The following is a 19,977-nucleotide window of genomic DNA, read 5'->3' as shown; positions in this document are numbered from 1 at the left end:
GAGCTTAGTTTCAATTATTAGTTATACTTTCTGCAAATTTATTTTATTACATTTTATTTTATTTATTTTATTACATTTATATACTGCCCTTTCCCGAAGGACTCAGGGCGGTTTACAGGGTAATTAAAAACAAAAATACAAAAGTTAAAAACAAATTAAAAAAAAATTATATTTGTCCCTGCATAAGTAAAACCACCAATAGGGACCACTACGGTGGGAAGGTAACAGCGTTCCGTGCGCCTTTGGCGTCTAGTCATGCCGGCCACATGACCACGGAGACGTCCTTGGACAAGCGCTGGCACTTCGGCTTTGAAACGGAGATGAGCACCGCCCCCTAGAGTCGGAAACGACTAGCACGCATGTGCGGGGGAACCTTTACCTTTACCTTTTAAGTAAAACCCCAGTTAAAATTAAAATTAAAACTAAAATTAAAATTCTCAGCCTGGGCCAGAGAGCTCGAAGAGCCAGGTCTTCAGGTCCCGGCGGAATGAACGGAGGTCGGGGGCAGTCCTAAGCTCCACTGGCAGCTGGTTCCAAAGGGCAGGCGCACCCACTGAGAAGGCCCTATCCCTGGGTGTCGTCCGCCGGCAATCTCTTACCGGTGGCACCCTGAGAAGACCCTCCCTGTGGGAGCGCACTGGACGAAGGGAGCTTGATGCCGGCAGCAGGTGTTCCCTCAGATATCCCGGACCCAAGCCATTTAGGGCTTTATAGGTCATCACCAGCACCTTGAATCTCACCCGAAGGGCAACCGGGAGCCAATGAAGCTCGCGGAGTAGAGGTGTTACATGGGAGTATCGGGAAACCCCCATCACAACTCGCGCGGCCGCATTCTGCACCAGCTGAAGCCTCCGAGTGGTCCTCAAGGGCAGCCCCATGTAGAGAGCGTTGCAGTAGTCTAAACGGGAGGTCACGAGCGCATGAGTGACTGTGCGTAGGGCATCTCGGTCCAGATAGGGTCGCAACTGGCGCACCAGGCAAACCTGGGCAAAAGCCCCCCTGGTTACGGCTCCTATATGGTCTTCAAAATTGAGTCGTGAATCCAGGAGGACGCCCAAGTTGCGAGTCCTATCAACGGGGGGTAACACCTCACCCCCCATCGTTAGAGATGGAATAGTCTGGTTAACCCGAGATGCCGATATGCACAGCCACTCAGTCTTGGCGGGATTGAGACAAAGCCTGTTTCAATAAGGTGGTTATCTATTTTACTTTAGACTTTCAAAAACAAGAAAATTTTCTTGTTTCTATTTTCTTTTAATAACACAGATAACTGAGAATCATAATTCATATCTATTTTTTATCTTTAGTAAAATTAACAATTTAGCTAACACAAAATATTTGTTATAGAAGACAAGCGCTATTCAAAATAACTAATGCATGAATATATTCTCTGAATAAATATAATAAAATTAAGTAATTGTCATCTTTGCTATTTGGAGACAAGTAGTTGTATATAGCAACATTAATTTAAAAATTGAACATATACAGTTTAAATATTTCATTTTTATAATCCCCATTCCTCATTTAACATTATTCTGACCTGGCTGCATACTCTGGCTTTATTCTTTACTAATTACTTAACTCAGGGGTGTCAAACTCAATTTCACTGAGGGCCACATCAGCATTTTGGTTGTCCTCGGGGGGCCGGGTGGGTGTGGCTAGGATGGGCGTGGTCTACTGGGTGGGTGTGGCTAGGATGGGCATGGCCTACTGGGTGGGCGTGGCCAGCTTGCTTGCTTCAGGGGTTCCTGGGTAGGACTGGGGCAGATCTGAGGGTCTCTGGCAGAGGAGGGTGGGACCGGGGCGAGTGCTGGGACATGGTCGCTCCCACCTCCCTCCCTTCCATCCTCTGTTCTCTCCTTCCTCCCTCCCACCCTCTATTCCTTCCTTCCTCTGTTCCTTCCTTGGTATATGATGGTATATGGCAGGGGTCGGCAAGCTGAAACAGTGAAAGAGCCACTCGGAACCGGTTCCCTCACAAAAGAAAAAACTGGGAGCCGCAAAAGAGTGCACATGCGCACACATGCGCAAAACAAGAGGCTGATCAGCGGCCGGGTGTATGCGTCCTCCCGGGAGCTCTGACAACTCCGTAAGGCCAGCCCCGAACTTCACAAGTGGAAGAGGGAGATTGCCAGGAACACGAGATCAGCGTTTCTCAACCCACGCTGATCTCGCCCTTCTTGCAGTCTCATTCTCTCTGTTTCAGCTTGCTTTCGGCTACTTTTCTTTCGGGGGATCCAGCCTCTGCCGCCCCCTTCTCTCAACAGCTGGATGCCCTGAAAGAAAAGCAGCCAAAGGTAGCAGCTCTGCAAGTCTCCGCCAAAAGAATGGGGCGGCAGAGGCTGGATCCCCCGAAAGAAGTCACCGCTGAGATGAGAGAACGGGGTGGCAAGCTGCCGAGACAATGGGGCGGTGGAGCGCTCCACCGAGAGAATAGGGCGGTGGAGGCTTGCCGCCCATTCTCTCAGTGGAGACTTCTTTTGGGAGATCCAGCCTCTGCCGCACCAAGAGAACAGCAAGCCGCCCCATTCTCTTGGCGGAGCGCTCTACCGCCCCATTCTCTCAGCAGCTTGCCACCCCGTTCTCTCATCTCGGTGGAGACTTCTTTCGGGGGATCCAGCCTCTGTCACCCCCTTCTCTCAGCTGGGCTCTGCCGAGACGAGAGAATGGGGCGGCAAGCCACTGAATGGTGCGGTGGAGTGCTCCGCTGAGAGAATGGGACGGTGGAGGCTTGCCGCCCATTCTCTCGGCGGAGACTTCTTTCGGGGGATCCAGCCTCTGTCGCCCCCTTCTCTCAGCTGGGCTCTGCCAAGGCGAGAGAATGGATGGGGCAGTGGAGCGCTCCGCTGAGAGAATGGGGCGGTGTAGGCTTGCTGCCCATTCTCTCGGCGGAGACTTCTTTCGGGGGATCCAGCCTCTGCCGCCCCGAGAGAACAGCAAGCTGCCCCATTCTCTTGGCAGAGCGCTCCACCGCCCCATTCTATCGGCAGCTTGCCGCCCCGAAAGAAGTCTCCACTGAGACGAGAGAACGGGGCGGCAAGCCGCCAAGAGAATGGGGCGGTGGAGCACTCCGCCGAGAGAATGGGGCGGCTTGCTGTTCTCTTGGCGTGGCGCAGCAGAGGCTGGATCCCCCGAAAGAAGTCTCTGCCGAGATAATGGGCGGCAAGCCTCCACCGCCCCATTCTCTCGTTTCGGCAGAGACTTCTTTTGGGGGATCCAGCCTCTGCCGCCCCATTCTCTCAGCGGAGCGCTCCACCGCCCCATTCTCTCTGCTCGGGCTGTTTCTACGCGGGCTGTTTCAAGCCTCGGCAGAGAGAAGGGGAGGCAAACCGCCCCTTCTCTCTGGGGAGGCAAACCGCCCGTTCTCTCTGTGGGGGCTGCTTCAAGCCTCGGCAGAGAGAAGGGGGAGGCAACCCTAACCTTACCCCCCGCAAACGAAGAGGTGGTGAAGGCAGATCTGCAAGCCTCCGCCACCCCCCCTACTCACCTTTCTAGCTCTCCCGTCTCTTCCTCCACTGCTGCCAAGTGCAGTTAGAAAAACAAAGAGGTTTGTGGGCGGTCCCACAAACCAACCAATCAATTTAAACTTTGCAAGGTTTTTTTGTGAGAAGTTTAAATTGATTAAACTTTTTTAGTGCCACTTTTTTTCCCCAAAAGTAAACATGGCGGAGGAAGGAGGCCTGGGAGCCACACGGGACGGCTCAAAGAGCCGCATGCGGCTCCGGAGCCGCGGGTTGCCGACCTGTGGTATATGGTATATGACAAACAGTTTATCAATAAATGATTGGAATCTATTCCTGAAGTTTCCTTGGCAGCATCACTTACTCATAATTCTAGTCTGTGATTAGCACAATGCCAAACTATAATAGATGGAAAATGTTCTGACAGCAATTTTTTCACTCCACTTTTACATCCCATAATCTCAGTGGCACCATTGCATGCCAGAGAAATCAAATATTTTTTCAAATAATCTTCTGTCATCCCATAAAAGACATTGGAGTAAGGAATCAAATATCCCTTCTGCTGTTACTTTTTCAAGTTCTACTAAGTCCAAAAACAAATTTACTGGTGAATTCATTCCCATACCTTCGATACAGCATCGAACAAATACTATAAGGGTAGTTTTTTTGCTTATTGTGATTGATTCATCAGTTATCAATGATTATTATTGGATCAATTTCTTTAACCACAGTTTTCCTCATTTCTTCACTTATATGATTAACAATTATATAATCTTAAAGGGCTTGCCATTGTGACAGAAGATTGCTACCACTGCTCCAGGGTTTGGCTAACTTAAATATGCATAGCATAGATTTATTATTGCTGCTAAAGCTATTGATTACGGATTCACATTTCCCATGGATTGTCTTCTGTCCATGGGAGGGAAGCTTGGTAGATTCTAAATTTCATAATTTTAGTTATTCCTTTGTGGCAGGGTATATATGAGAACAAGCTGCAAAGGTCTTTAAAAACATGTTTCTCACATATTTATATTTTTGAATCATAAATATTAAATCTTTTTTCTTTCCAATGATCCAAACTAATGCTTTAGATAAGCACATAAAAAGAAATCAGCAGAAACAGCTGCAAATTAACTCAACAGTTCTATGCTTAGCAACATTTCCATTTAATCAAAGTCCTTGCTCTTTCCAAATCTATTTCAGGGTTTACTTTCTATATACACAAAAATGGGAAATGAGTTTCTGGGCTGGTTCAAATTTTTTACACATTCCAAAAATTTCAGATAATGTATCTGTTCCATATAAATATAAAAGCATGATAGGCTCTGTATTTGTACAATGGCCGATTATCTCTGTGTTCAGAAACTTGGATAACTACAAACAGAAGTTGCAAGCCCTCTCCTTGACTTCAGAGTCATCCTGGTGAGATAGTCAGCATATAAATTTAATAAATAACATTTTTTTTCAAATGCCCCTATCAGGAATTGAATTTGAATGAAATTTCAGAAAAGCAAATGTTCTGTGCTGGTGGTATTAAGCTCCCAAAGATCTAGCATGGGATAAATGAATTCTTCCTAATAAAAACAACTTCCTGCCTTTTTCTAATCATCATTTCTTCCCTACAGCAATTTGAAAAGTAAAACAAAGTGAAACAAACCACTACTCCCTCCATGCTTGGATATCCTATTTGCAAATAATATCTTACTTACCTAGCTGAAATGGTGTAGTTGGGGAGCAGAGAGGAGTGCAAACTTCCTGCTTTCGCTTGCAACATTTGCCTGCTGGGTCTTTTGGCAAGCTCAGCAGCAATTCCTATTGGCTTCCAAAAGCCAATACATAGCTGACTCAGGAATTCTGGGAGTTGAAGTCCATGAGTCATAAAAGAGCAAAGCCTGCAATAGGCTTAGCCTTAAGCCAATAACAGCACAGCTTGTGCAAAAGCTTTCTAGGGTTTTTTTTTCTTTAAAAAAAAAAGGTGCTGGAGCAACGATCTGAGCTTTCTATGAGAAAAAAAGCCCTGGATTTAACGCTGAACACATTCTGGCTTTGATGGCTGCAATCAGGTAGTAGATCAACACCTGGGCCGAGGTGCAGCGGGCCAGTTCTTTGCTCTTTTCAGAGCAGATCCCCGGGCCAGATGGAACCACATGTTAGGCCGCATCCGGCCCGGGCCTTGTGTTTGACATGCCTGACTTAACTCGATCCTGCAAAGTTCCACTAAACTGGAAGCCAAGTAAACTACATCGTAAACTAAAAAAAAATATTGCACTGAAGCCAATTTTCAATGTAATAAGTTGATAATATTTATGTAAAACCGTTACGTTCTTCAGCATATATCACTGTAGATTCCAAAGCATCAGTTAATGTTATATTAATTTGTTACATTGTTACATTAAATGTTACATTTAGAGCCAATTATGTTTATCAAATAATTGTCTTTTGAAAAAATGCCATGTATTAAGATGAAGAAAATGCATATCCAATATATATATCCCACTAAGAGTGAGATGGGTGAATTTGGATAATAATGAATCTATTTTTTAAGCATTCCAGGGACAAAATATTTTGTTCACAGGCCTTTGTAGTAAGAGGATTTCAGGAAGAAGCTGACACTAATTTTGATGGAAAGCATTCTAAATATTTTATATAGGTTAGGAGTCCCCAATCCCCGGGCTCTGGCTCGGTATTGGGCTGCAGCTCATTTGGAACCAGGCTGCAGCCAGTGGGCATTTGCACATGCGTGTGAAGCTCCACTCACAAAATGGAGCTTCATGTGCATGCGCAGGCACAAGCCGCTCGTGCAAATGGAGCTGTGCACCCAAGTGCGTGTGCTTGCCTTTCAAAAGGAACCATTTCCTCTCCCCCCTGCCAGTCTGTAAAGCCGGAAAGGTTGGGGACCACTGATATAGGTAGTCCTGAGGTTACAATGGCAATTGGGATGGGGATTGCCATTAATTAGCAATGCAGTTATAAAACGTGATGTCACATGACTGCATCGCTTAGAGATGACAGTCCTGGCCATTATCACAGAAGCTCCAAGCCATGAAAATCTAGGAAATAAAGGGTGTCGGAGCCATAAATTTCTTGTTTGGTTTCTAGTAAAAACACTGCACATATATTCCATATTTTGGGAGTAGTGCTGTATTTTCATTTATTTATTTAGTGCCTTCTCTCTTGGTGACTGCCTGGACAAGTAAGTCCCTGTAGCTTTCTTGGCAAGACTTTAAAAACAATTTGCCACTGCCGCCTTCCTAGGGCTCAGAGAAAGGATGAGCCAAGATCACCTAATTGGCTTTGAAGGTAAAATGGGACTGGAACTCTGTTTCCAGGTTTCTAGCCTGGTACCTTAACTATTGGCTCTCTGATAATATGTGTCATACATAAAGTATTGATGAAGATTGATTGATTGAAATTAAATACATATTCTAGACTCAAATAACCTAGAAGCAATGTTGTATAGTTATTTGAACAATGCACAGCAATGCTAAATTAATTTGGTATACTTTGGGTACATTTGGGACATTCGTTGCCAGTTTTAATCAATGTGCAATATGATTTAAGTTTTTATGTTTAAAAAAGACTTTTTGCCTCAGAGAATGATTCAGAGAGAAATACTATGCATTTAATGTCCAAAATATTAGTCTTAGAAAAACCTCTATGTTTAGTAAAATAAGCTAGATAAATCACAGACATATAAGGGCAGATTTTCAATATAGAGCAATTGTTCACAAAGAAGATCCTAAGAACATTGAAACTGCTTCAACAGGAACTCCTTAGTTTGGACCAGCAACTTTTCAGTGACCATTTAAAGCTATCACGGAGCTGAACAAAGAGACATATAGTTAGTCCTCAAAATTGTAGCCATTGCAGCAGTCCCACAGTGATGGGATCACAATTCAGATGCTTGGCAACTAGCCTGCAATTAGAATAGTGTCCCACGATCATCATTTGCAACCTTCCCTGCCAGCTTCCAATAAGCAAAGACAATGGGTAAGCTGGCAAGAAATTACAAATGATGATTATATGACATTTGTGCCTAATATCCATGTGGGATTTGCCTCAGGATTGGAACTGCCAGAACAGCCATCATACGCTGGCAGTTTTGTGGTATCAAGTTTTATTTTGTACAATTGTGTTGCTTAGTGATGGAGTTCCAAATTCCAATTACTGTCATTAACGGGAAACTACCAGTACTATAACATAAAAGACATACTATAATTCAGTGAAACTAGAGTCTGGATACCATTTTTATAACTTTTAACACACACACACACACAAACATTTTTCCCCCCTAAAACTATTTTTGTCGAAAAGTTGTTCCTCAACAAGACAGGTCAGCAATATACTACTTCAGGATATCCATATGCCAGCCAGGCCCCTTGCATCCCACAACTTCTCATAAAGTTTATTTATCAGTAGATCATTGGGATCTGTCTTGCTTTTGTATCTGAAGGTGACCAAAAAGGTGAAAATATCTGATTCAGATTCTCTCATTAAATATAGAAAGTTGATTGAGAAATGAAAAAAGAGTGGGACTAGCTGCCATCTATTTTGCACCTTTTCTTTTGTCATTCATTGTTCAAAATCTAACAAATAAAAATGGAAGACAGTGTGGTATACTGGCTAAGCTGTTGAACTGGCACTTGGGTCAAGCCCCCCCCCCCCAACCGCCCTAACTTTTCCTCAGTGGAAACTCACTGTGTGACTTTAAGGTTACTCTCTCTCAACAAACTACCTGACAATGTTGTCAGGAAAAATGGAAGATGGGAACATAAGGAAGGAAGGAAGGAAGGAAGGAAGGAAGGAAGGAAGGAAGGAAGGAAGGAAGGAAGGAAGGAAGGAAGGAAGGAAGGAAGGAAGGAAGGAAGGAAATCCAATAATTAATATAAACTATAGAGATATCATTTTCTAACTTAATTGATGGTCGATGACCTCAAGGGCTCAGACCTCGAACAACTGAACTACCTTTTTGCAGTTGTTTCCAAATTGATACTTTTGCTGCACTGTAATTTAAACTTAGAACGAAATATTTACGTTTTTACTTGTAGCCTCAGATTTATCTTTTACTTAACCTTTTTACATCTAATACTCTTTTTACCACTTCATGTTACAATACCAACAGTATTCCGCTGTTATTTTATTATACTGTATTTTATGGTATGTTTTATATGTTATGACCTGTGATTACAATTAAACTTAATTATTGTACTACTTATTTAGTTTTAGAAGGTTCCTGGTTACTTTGGAAGAACACTGTCAAGTGGAGAATTTAATAATAAAGGAAAGGACAAATATGTTTAATATCAAAACCTAAATGATACAGAGGTTAAATTGCAATCAAATATATTCTTGCACCGTTATCTATGCACATTACTTTCCGCCTTATGACGATGGTAATTCAGCATCATAGCTGCCAAACCTGCTGAAAACATTGTAGAAAGTAAATTTTACATATGATAAGGGTAGACAGTTACCTCTTATCTTACATTTAGAACAGTTGTACATTAATCCCAAATATCAAGATTTTTCAATCCACAGATGGTAGCATTTTATATTTAAACTGAAATTGGCACTACTGAATGTATTCATTGTTTTAGCTGATTTAAGTTTAATTCTATTTATATTTTTGTGTAAGAACTGTGGATTATGAACTATAAAATGCAGTTAGAAGATTTGTACAGACTGCTCAATGGATCTTCTAAATGTGCTTTGGCTTTGATACTTACAATTTTTTAACGTTAAAGAAGTTAAGGTGTTTTGAAGAAAGATGCACTTACCGATACACACATCTATCTTGCCTTTGATTGCAGCTTCATGCAGAGGGGTATAGTTCCAGTTGTCTCTGGCATTTGGTTCTGCTCCTTGACACAGCAAGAGGCTAACTACCTCAGCGTGACCAAAGGAACAGGCATTGTGAAGAGGTATCAGTCCACCATCATCGCGAGCATGGACATTAGCTCCTGTCTGTAACAAGTGTTCCACCACATCCTTTCTTCCAAAACCTAGTAAAAAGAAGTTGAATTAATGCAATATGGCATGCATAAATATTATCACTGCATATGGCATGTGGGAGTGTAACTCTCTAAAATAAATTTCACTGCATATATAATTGCTGCTAATACACTGCAAAGAGTATAGCTCTATTTTGCTGAATTATGCATCCTGAGGTCCAGCTAGATATTATATGTGTACTATGTACAACAGATAAATAAATCATTTATACTTTTTAGATGGAATTTAAAATATTTTCATCAGGTGCATAAAAACACAGTATTCTTAATACCTTATAATTTCAAAAAAATAATACCGGTAATAATCCACTTCCTTGGATTTGGAGTTTCTTTCAGGCTCCCTGATAAAAAAAAACTTCCATGGGGTAGTAGCTTCCTTCTCACTCTCCATTTTCAAGGAAGGAGTGTAAAACTTTTAACTACCAAATTCTTTGAGCAGAATATATATATTTTTTATTTTAGTTAAATTTTAGCTGTTTGGCTGTAGCTGTTAATTGCTATGAATATCTTATTAGTAGGAAGACAAGTATAAACTGAAATAAAAGAAATTTTTGTGTACATTTAAGTGTCCAATAAGAGACCCATTTTACTGAAATATTAAAGCAACTTTGAAAAATGTTGTCACAGCGGACATTCTTGACAGTTGATCAATTAGAAGTGGTTGGATCGTATGCGGCTTAAGACTATGGCAAGTAGCAAAATGGATTATTTGGAAAAACTGGAAATATATTTGTGTGTGTGTGTGTATAATTCTGATTCAGAAACAAATAAAAGTGTACTATGAAGTATACATATAAAAATGAACAGAAATTTGGAATTGGAGTAAAAAATTTCATTTGTTTTGAATAGTGAAAGTTACATTTTCTGTGCTTCATGAATGTTTGGGTTTTCTACTAATAGCTCATGTAAATTAAAATAATTTTAAAAAAAGATTGTTTCCTTGACCAATTTCCGGTTTATTTTATTCCCTCAGCTACTTATTCCTACATCTCTGTGGATTAAAGGTTCTGATATCATGAGTTAGAATTACAGTGTAATCCTAACACAAACTGCGTTTCACACTATTTCAAACGTCAAAGTCAAAAACACCACTTCACTGCTTGGTATTTTGAATTCAACCTAAGTCATGTCGGTCCTGAAACTAATATTATTTATTCCTCTAAAGCAGGCATGTCAAACTCGCAATGTCACGTGATGTATCGTGACTTTCCCCACTGCTGACAATGGGGTGGATGCGGTTTCGGCGTGACGCATCTGGCCCATGCGCCGGCAGTTTGACATGCTTGCTCTAAAGTAACTTTTAATAAAATAGGACCCCTGACTAGTTTCAGAAAACAATTCGCACATCAATGCCCTATTACTGAACCTATAACTATATGCCGCAGAGTGGGTGGAATTTCACATAGATTATTGCAGGTGAGACCTAATCAATATTACATACAAAGATGCATCATCTCCAATGTATTTATGATGTATTTATGCCTTCCAAGTCAGTTTTTGACTCCTAATGACTGCCTGGACAAGTAAGTCCCTGCAATTTTCTCAGAAAGATGTTTTGGAAGTGGTCTGCCATTGCTGCCTTCCTAGGGTTGGAGGAAAGTGATTTTCCCAAGATCACCCAGCTGGCTTTGTGCCTAAAGCAGGACTAGAATTCAATCTCCCAATTTTATCCTGATGCATTCATCACTACGTCAAACTTTTTCTTTTAATGTATGTATGCACACCTATATATTCAGGATAACATATCTATTGATGGGCAAATTACACTGCATTACTGGAATAAATACTAGAAACTCCACAAGGTTTTTCTATTACTTTAAAATGCTAAGCTTGTAAGCCGCCCTGAGTCTTCAGAGAATTTAATTTAATTTAATTTATTATCATTTCTATACCGCCCTTCTCCCGAAGGACTCAGGGCGGTGTACAGGGCAAGAATAAAACACAGAAATTTACAAAAATTAAAAAATAATTAAATGCATGCCCGATTAAAATACAATTGATACATAGTAAAAACCCCAATAAGAATGATAAAAAACCCCACCAATCCCCCCTCAGGCCAGGCCGGCTTGCTCGAACAAGTATGTTTTCAGATCGCGGCGAAAGGAGCGCAGATCGGGCGCCGTCCGGAGCTCAACCGGTAACTGGTTCCATAGCTCCGGGGCGCCCACAGAGAAGGATCTCCCCCTGGGGGCCACCAGACGGCATTCTCTGACCGGTGGCACCCTGAGGAGGCCCTCTCTGTGGGAACGCACAGGGCGCAGGGAGCTTGATGCCGGCAGCAGATGTTCCCTGAGGTACTCCGGCCCCATGCCATGGAGGGCTTTGAACACCATTACTAGCACCTTGAATCTCACCCGGAAGACAACTGGTAACCAATGCAGCTCACGGAGCAGAGGTGTCACGTGGGAGTATCGGGAAACTCCCAACACAACTCTCGCGGCTGCATTCTGTACCAGTTGGAGCCTCCGGGTGGTCCTCAAGGGAAGCCCCATGTAGAGGGCGTTGCAGTAGTCTAGACGAGAGGTCACGAGCGCGTGAGTGACCGTGCATAAATCATCCCGGCTTAGATAGGGCCGCAACTGGCGCACCAGGCGAACCTGGGCGAAAGCCCCCCTAGTCACGGCCACCATGTGATCTTCCAAGGTAAGCCGCGAATCTAGGAGGACTCCCAAGTTGCGAGCCCTATCTACGGGGGGTAATAATTCACCCCCCATAGAGAGAGATGGAATATCCGAATAGACCCGGGATGAAGGTATGCAAAGCCACTCGGTCTTGTCGGGGTTGAGTTGAAGTCTGTTCCTCCCCATCCAGACCCGAACCGCCTCCAGGCAACGGGACATCACGTTGAGGGCATCACTGGGGTGGTTTGGGGTAGAAAGAAAAAGCTGGGTATCATCAGCGTACTGATGATACCCAACTCCAAAGCCACGAATGATCTCACCCAGCGGTTTCATATAGATGTTGAACAGGAGAGGCGAGAGGACCGACCCCTGAGGAACTCCACAAACGAGAGACCTCGCGGTCGACCTCTGCCCTCCTGTCAACACCGACTGTGAGCGTCCCTGGAGATAGGAGGAGAACCACTGTAAAACCGTGCCTCCCACTCCCAATCCCCTGAGACGCCGCAGCAGGATACCATGGTCGATGGTATCGAAAGCCGCTGAGAGGTCCAATAGGACTAGAACAGAGGAATGACCCCTGTCCCGAGCCCTCCAGAGATCATTCACCAGCGCGACCAATGCCGTCTCCGTGCTGTGCCCGGGCCTGAAACCCAATTGGTACGGGTCTAGAGAAGGGCGGGATATAAATGGAATTAAAATAAATAAAAATAATAAAAAATAATAATCAGAAATATTTAGGATAACAGGAAGGAAGGGAGATAATAGGAATAATTTGAAATATCTGTACCTCATTTTATCTTATGGATCTCAGGAAACCTCAATTAAAAATAAATAAATGGGGAGTTTTACCAGTAAAGGGAGAACAGCTGGTTTTGGATCGTCTGCTTTCAAACTTAAACATCTGTTTTTCATATTTTTGGTCCATACTGAGAAAGAAGTGGGCGGGTTTTTTTCAGCTATGTACCAAATGTGGTTGTGGAAATAACTATATCTGTTTCATACTGACCAACATGCCTTCCCAAGAGAATACTGGAAATAGAAGTTTTGGGGGAAAAGTCTATTAAACTGATTTAACCATGTGATTTATCCTTTGAATCCCTCTTATGGAAACTTTTAAAACATTTGCTGTAATTATAAACAGTGCTTCTGAAAGGAGAAAGCCATTATTTCTGTCCATTATTGTTCCTCACATTTTAAATAACAAAACTAAAAATACTAGTTATGTAATCAACCAGTCTCTGAGCTTGCTCCTCCAATCAACCATTCAATTCCATAAATGTTTAAGTAAAATTATTCCAAGAAGCACACTTTCAAGTTCTTTATGCTTTCCCACTATTTTTGCCATTTTTTTCTTGGAATATGAAATTGCAAACAAATTTATTTCTCTGTTACTTCATACTACAGAGACCACTCAAAGGGATATTTTTATATGCCAGGGGTCGGCAACCTGAAAAAGCAAAAGAGCCACTGGGAACCGGTTCCATCACACATAAAAAAGTGGGAGCCGCGCACATGTATCCACGCACGTGCATGCGCATAAAACAAAATGTTTTGCGCATGCGCAAAACATTCTGTTTTTTGCGCATGCGCGTGCATGGATACACATGCACGGTTCCACTTTTTTTATGTGGACGCACCTGCAAGCCAGCGGCGACGGGTCTCCGTGGTGACGGGCGCTGGGTTGCGGTGCCACCTTCAGCCCGGGCGCCACCGGAGCCACCCCCGGGACCTCCAAACTGCCGCCCGAACACCCGTTTGGAGACCTGCTGGTGCAGCACCAGCAGGTCTCCAAACGGGTGTTCGGGCAGAGGTGCGCGCACACCTCCGCCCGAACACCCATTTGGAGACCTGCTGGTGCCGGTTTAGAAACCAGCACCAGCAGGTCTCCAAATGGGTACTGCCGCTGCCCATTCCGAGAGGTGCGCGCGCAGCTCTCCAAACCTTTGGAGTGGTGCGCGCGCACCTCCTCCCGTTCGGAGAGGTGCGCGCGCACCGGGCGACTGGGTGCCGCAGGAGATGGCTCAAAGAGTCGCATGCGGCTCCGGAGCCGTGGGTTGCCAACCCGTGTTATATGCAATAGATTTTAGCAACTCTAATTCATGAAACTCTACACCACACAGCCTTCATTGAGATACCTTATAAAAATTTCTGACAATGCATCTTCTGCTTAATTATACATTCACATTACTGTACATGTTATGAAAGCCATAGGCTGAAAAACACAATGTAAAGAGTGAGCCTTAGAAACAGCTATCACTAAACCGGGATTAAGATCCTAAGATGCTCAACATCCTTTATTCTTTAAATGAATGCAGTAGTAAGGGATAAAAGGACTGTTCACCTCTCCAGGAATGATTCCAAGTTAAACAGAGAGAATCCTTTTCCAAGAACTCCTTATTCTCATCATTAGGAACTATAAATTTCCTCATCAAGTGATCCTATACAGAATGAGCATTCTCTAGGCAGCCTTTCTGGGCCAAACTCTCCTATTTTACTTGGTTCTTTTGCCATATTAACACAATGGCTGGATTCACATCGTAGTCTAAGCCAAAATCTAACCAATCAACCATTTTACGGCTCAATACAATGCGCCAACCCTACTTTGCTCTAAATCTAACAACATCATCTTTCCCACTGTGTTGCTAAGAAAGAAATGACAGGCGCTGCATTTGCTCCTTCAAGGAACGGATACATTCTTTTACCCCTTCCCTGATTTCTCTTTCCTGAGCCCCCAGAAAGAATGAAAAGGTAAGCCGAAGAAGGCAGGCACAACCTCCTGACATGAACTCAACCACATTCTTCACCGGGCAGTACAAGAGCCAGCCTGAGCAGGGCAAACCCTCCTTTATCCTACAGCTCAGACAGAGCAGAGGATGTTCCTACAGAGGGAACCTAGTAATTTTGCCGCCTTGTGCGCCAGGGTCTTCCTTGCTTCCATGCAGGAGAGGGGAAAGCCTGAAGCCCATTATGGATTACTACCATCCCCTTTCTTGTGTCGAGCGGGAGTCGGGGCCACAAATTTTATTTATTTTTATTTTTATTCCATTTATATCCCACCCTTCTCCCAAGACTCAGGGCGGCTTACAAGCTTAGCAGTAGCCTTCATTCTATGTATATGCCTGCTTATTAGGGCTTTCACACACACACCCCAAGCGGCATTATTACAAAGTCAGCTTAATTGCCCCCAACAATCTGGGTCCTCATATATATTTATTTTATTTATTTATTTATTTATTTGATTTATATACCGCCCTTCTCCTGAAGGACTCAGGGCGGTGTACAGGGCACTAAAAATAAGAATACAGGATACAAGATTTAAAGTTAGATGATTGTGCCCAATGTTGTAGGTTAGTTAAAGTAATGTTAAAACCCAAACCCATCAGGCCATATATATACTCACATATATACTCATATATACTCACATATATACCTGTGAGTAACCATTTCTTCACCTCAGCGGAAGGGTCAGCAGTGGCAAAGTATCCCACCAAACGGCGGACCCGGTACTACTTTTGAGGCGCGGCCCCCTCCCCCCCAGGACTCTCACCTGCCGCGAAGTGCAAAGGGGTGGATTTCCGCCCGGCCATGTCTTTGGCGTTGACGTTGGTAGCATCCACCAGGCGCCTGACCCGGGTCACGTCCCCATTGCGGCAGGCCTCGAGCAGCTCCCGAAAAGCGCCGCTTCCCACGGACGGAGGGAGCGGCTGCAACGGCGGAGCGGGCGGGTCGGGGCTGTCAGGGGCAGCCGGGCTGGAGGCAGCAGAGGAAGACGAGGACGACGAAGAGCCGGAGCTGCTGTTGCTGCTGCCGCTGCTGCCGGCGGCGCTGCTAGCCCCGGAGCCTGGCGGCGGAAGAGGCCCAGAGCTTTCGCCGGCGCTCTCTGGAGAAAAAGGCCTCTCCGCTACCGCCGTCCCTTCCCGGCCGCCGCTGGCAGGGGGGGCCTCGCCCTCGACTCCGGCCAGAGTGGGCCGCTGCTGAGGGGAAGCTCCGGTGGGAGAAAGGCTGGGGCTGCGAGGCGGAGATACGGGCGCCTGGACGGAGTGATGGCTTGGAGGGTGAGGGGGGTGATGGTGATGATGATGCGGCTGCGAGCGACGCGACGACGACGAGGCCGCCGCCATTTCCCCGCTCGAAGAGCGCTCGGGTCCTGTCACTGCGGCAACGGGGAGGGATTGCCCGCCCTCGCATCCGGCTTCGTGGAGCCAATCATGGGACGGCGGGGAGGGAAGTGACGTAAAGGCAGTGAGATGTCGGAAGACGAGCGGAACGTTTTCCCTAGACCGTCGGGTGTTTGCTGGCTGAGAAGTTGGGCGCGAGCGAACTCTTGTGTTGGGCAGCGTACCTGGTTTTTTTTTTCTTTCGTGGAGTCCTCCCTGTAGTTTGGCGCTGCTTTCTTCAGGGTTTTTCTTTCCCTCGTCATAGTTCTTTTTTTTATTGAAAAGTTTTACAATACATTTTTAAATACCAAAAAAGCCCCCCCTCCTCCCCCTCCCCTCTCCCCAACCCCTCCCTACCCTCCCCTCCCCCCTCCCCGACTTCCCAGAGCTGAATACAGGGTATAAAAATACAAACAAACATAATCTAAAATATGCTAACAACAATAAAACATTAAGTTCTGTCGCACTTCAACTCTCCATCGTCAAATTATTAATAAAATAACTATTAACTAATTATACATCATATATATCCACTACTTATTCAAATGCTAAATGAAACTTTTTAGTCCCATATTTATTCTGAATATACCCTCGTCATAGTTCTGTGTAGAACCAGATCTTACCCATCTTAGTGGTGTTTGTTTTCTAACCCCTTTTGAATTTCCAATATTTCTGCGTAAATATGACTCAGAACGTGAACTGTTCTTCGCCCAAGTCCTAAAATTAATTTAGAAAAAAACCCAGTTGAACAAAGGTGTTCAAAACACTATAGCTGTTTATTGGTTCATTGAGGAAAATAATCCCAAACTACAAAAATAGTGGATTTTGAGGACAGGCAAGGTTTATTGTACCTCAAAGTGAAATGGCAGTTAGATTAGCATCTTCAGTGCTACAGGCACGGTTTGACAGTGTTTTATTATTTAATAAATTCATTTGAAATATGTTTAAAGAATCCATTCTCATGTCTAAAGAAAAAGTGTTTGCCTTTACTAAAACCTCGAAGTCTGCTTATAATAAGTGCTACACTGAAATGCTACATCTCAAACCATGAGGCATTCACAATTGGTTCAGTATTTGGGCAGATAGTACCTTAGTCTTAAGAGGACTCAAAAGAGACAAGGGGGAAAAACTGTCTGAAATATTTTTGTCTAGAAAAACTCCTTAAAATATTTTCCAGACTGCGTGCCTTATTAAGAAAGAAATGGTGTTTAGTTGTAGTTACTCCTAAGTAAATAAGAGAGACCTTGTCAGGATTGTAAGTTACTGAAATTAACCACAAGGTGGCAATCTTGCTGCATTTTTGAAAAAAGTTTATTCAACTGTATTCTGAGTCTTTCCTGCTATTAAGTATTACTGTAGGATTTAGAAACTTATTTTAAAAAACCCTGCAGAATTAGAACAAAGGTCTATTTAATCCAACATACGGTGTCCTTCTCTGACTAACCAAATAAATTAAGGAAATTCATAAATAAGGGCAAGAGGGTGATACCTCTTTTTCTACTGTGGCAGCCTTACAACTGTTTTTCTGGTGTGCTTCTTGTTATTCAAGTAAAGTTTACATTGAGTTTGGTTCCTAATAATTTCATGCAAATATCCATGCAGTTTTCTTGGCAACAGTACCCAAGTAATTTATCATTGCCTCTTAAGATTCTTTTAAATTTCTCAGTCCATCCTATAACCAAGGTGCTATCAGTGACTGAGTTGCTAAACTGTTTCTCTTAAAATCAGTTTTCCAAACCAATTTCTCAATCTATTTGACAAATTTGCATATCTGCAACCCCCCAATTTTTCTAATCACATCAGTCATATTAACTGAACTGATCTGGTTCATTGAAGCCAACATTTGGATTAAATCAACACTATTTTCTAAATTGAATTAATTTAAATCTGATCAGATATGTTTCACATCAGTTTAATAAATAATCATCAAAACTACAGTAGTAGATGCCAATAGCTAAATCCTCTACAAATTTGTCTAGTTTCCCTGTAAAAATATATAACTCGGGGTCCATCACCATGGTTGTCCAGAAGAGGGCAGTTACAGAAAGTACATGAAATAACTTTTTAAAAAGAGCTCATCTGTAAGCCATTCTAAGTTGAACTGCAGGACAAAAACACACAATTTCTTTTTTTCTACTTTTGTTTGTAAGAAATATTTGTTCCTGAACTTTGGTTTTTTAACTCCCATTTCATTTATTTTAAAATCTGTATTTGTGAGAAGGGATTATTGTCTCTGAAAAAAAATAATTTAGAAATTAAAGGTGTAGTTATTGCTGGAATCAAGCAGCAGTGTGCCTATCTGCTAACCAGTCTTCTAGTAATTAGAATTACATTAATTGTAGACTGTGCTTCCCAGACCTAACATCAGTAGAAATTTTTGAAAAACAAAATAAAATTACCTTTGAATTTATCTTGACTCCTAAGAATTATATATACTCCATCCATGTTGGGTTTTGTTCTTTGTTTTTGGGCAAATCTTTGGATCAGGATTTTCAAAGAAACTCTTTGTCTGCTTCCCAATAGAAGATGTAACACCTGAATAAGTCTGTCTCAGATACTTTAATTGAAGGTGCAATTAATTGTAAGGTGTACACCAATCCTATACAATCAGTATGTAGCCATCTCCCTGATGTTTCTAGTCCTGCTAACCTCCAGATGCTAAAACCAAGCAGCCAATCAGTTCTCCTTTCAGCTGGCCAATACATGAACTTGCATTCTGCTGCTCACAGATGTACATGCATTGATAAACGGTTAATATGCTCCATCCATGTTTTCAGTACATTTATGTTGTATATGTTTCATAATTTTGCAAGAGCAAAATCAAAGAACAATGAAAAGAAGCCCATCCTGCTGTAAAAGGACCATTCTTACTGATGTGATTTTTAAAAACCCTGCAAACTGTAATGATGAAAAGATAGCAAGGACATATTTCACAAAACCTGAAGAGGGAGGAAGGGAGGGGGAGAGAGAGAGAGAGAATCCTGAGGATGGAGATGTGGAGAACAAAATTATTGAAGCACTCTGCTTAATACTGGAAAAATCAAGCTAGGCAAGTTTTTTTATAGGCAGAGGCATTCATAGCTAGTCACGAACTTGCCAAAATTACATGTCACGATGTTATGATGCAAGCTCTGCTCCTAATTTATTTGCATACTGTAAGTTGTTACAACACAAGGCCAAAGTTTGCATCATGAACTATGTTATTATTTTGCATCATTCCCCTCCCCACCACAACTCCACTTATTTATAAAGACAATGAAAATAGGTACCTCTTGACTAAAATGATTTAAATCTTGTTCACTAATAAGGGTGCTTGTATACCTTCTTTAGCTTAGATTAAAATAGATCTTAAGCAAGAGCTTACTTGTGCCTCAGTAGCTGGGAACTACAGTGTGGCAAAGGAAAAATCAGTAGAGGAAACACTTCAAAGTGTTACTGAAGGGAGAAAAAGTATTTTAGTTTGCTCTACCATACTTTCAAATAAACAAGAAAAAACAAGACAAATATATGTTCAGGGTAGTAATTATAGGAAGGTTCAAAGTTAACTGGGAACAGAGCAGACTGTGCATTTGACAACGCAAATGGCTGTTTTATTTCTGGAACACACTGTTCATATTCCAAATATATTTGTTAGATTTACGTTCTGCCTTTTCTTCAAGAGGTCACAGCAATATGTTCTTCTGATATTGCTGCACTTCAACAATCAATTTCTCCCAACTCCATTTGT

The 19,977-nt window shown here is 42.8% G+C and overlaps 1 protein-coding gene across 1 annotated transcript in view; it reads right to left on the bottom strand.

The window, feature by feature from the left end:
• Positions 1–16,236, bottom strand: part of TNKS (tankyrase) — a 108,186-nt gene extending 91,950 nt beyond the window's left edge. Inside the window, exons 1-2 of the mRNA XM_081319394.1 lie at positions 15,641–16,236; positions 9,239–9,463 (exon numbers count right to left, since the gene is read on the bottom strand). Of these exons, the coding sequence (XP_081175520.1) occupies positions 9,239–9,463; positions 15,641–16,214 (799 nt within the window). The 5' untranslated portion in view covers positions 16,215–16,236. The remainder of the gene's footprint in view (positions 1–9,238; positions 9,464–15,640) is intronic.
• Positions 16,237–19,977: the final 3,741 nt, after the last annotated feature.

This window comes from Vipera berus (assembly GCF_964194415.1).
Source record: "Vipera berus genome assembly, chromosome: 2".
Lineage (NCBI taxonomy): Eukaryota > Metazoa > Chordata > Lepidosauria > Squamata > Viperidae > Vipera > Vipera berus.
Note: the sequence above shows the minus strand (reverse complement) of the source record. Positions and strands in the feature narration are given on the sequence as shown.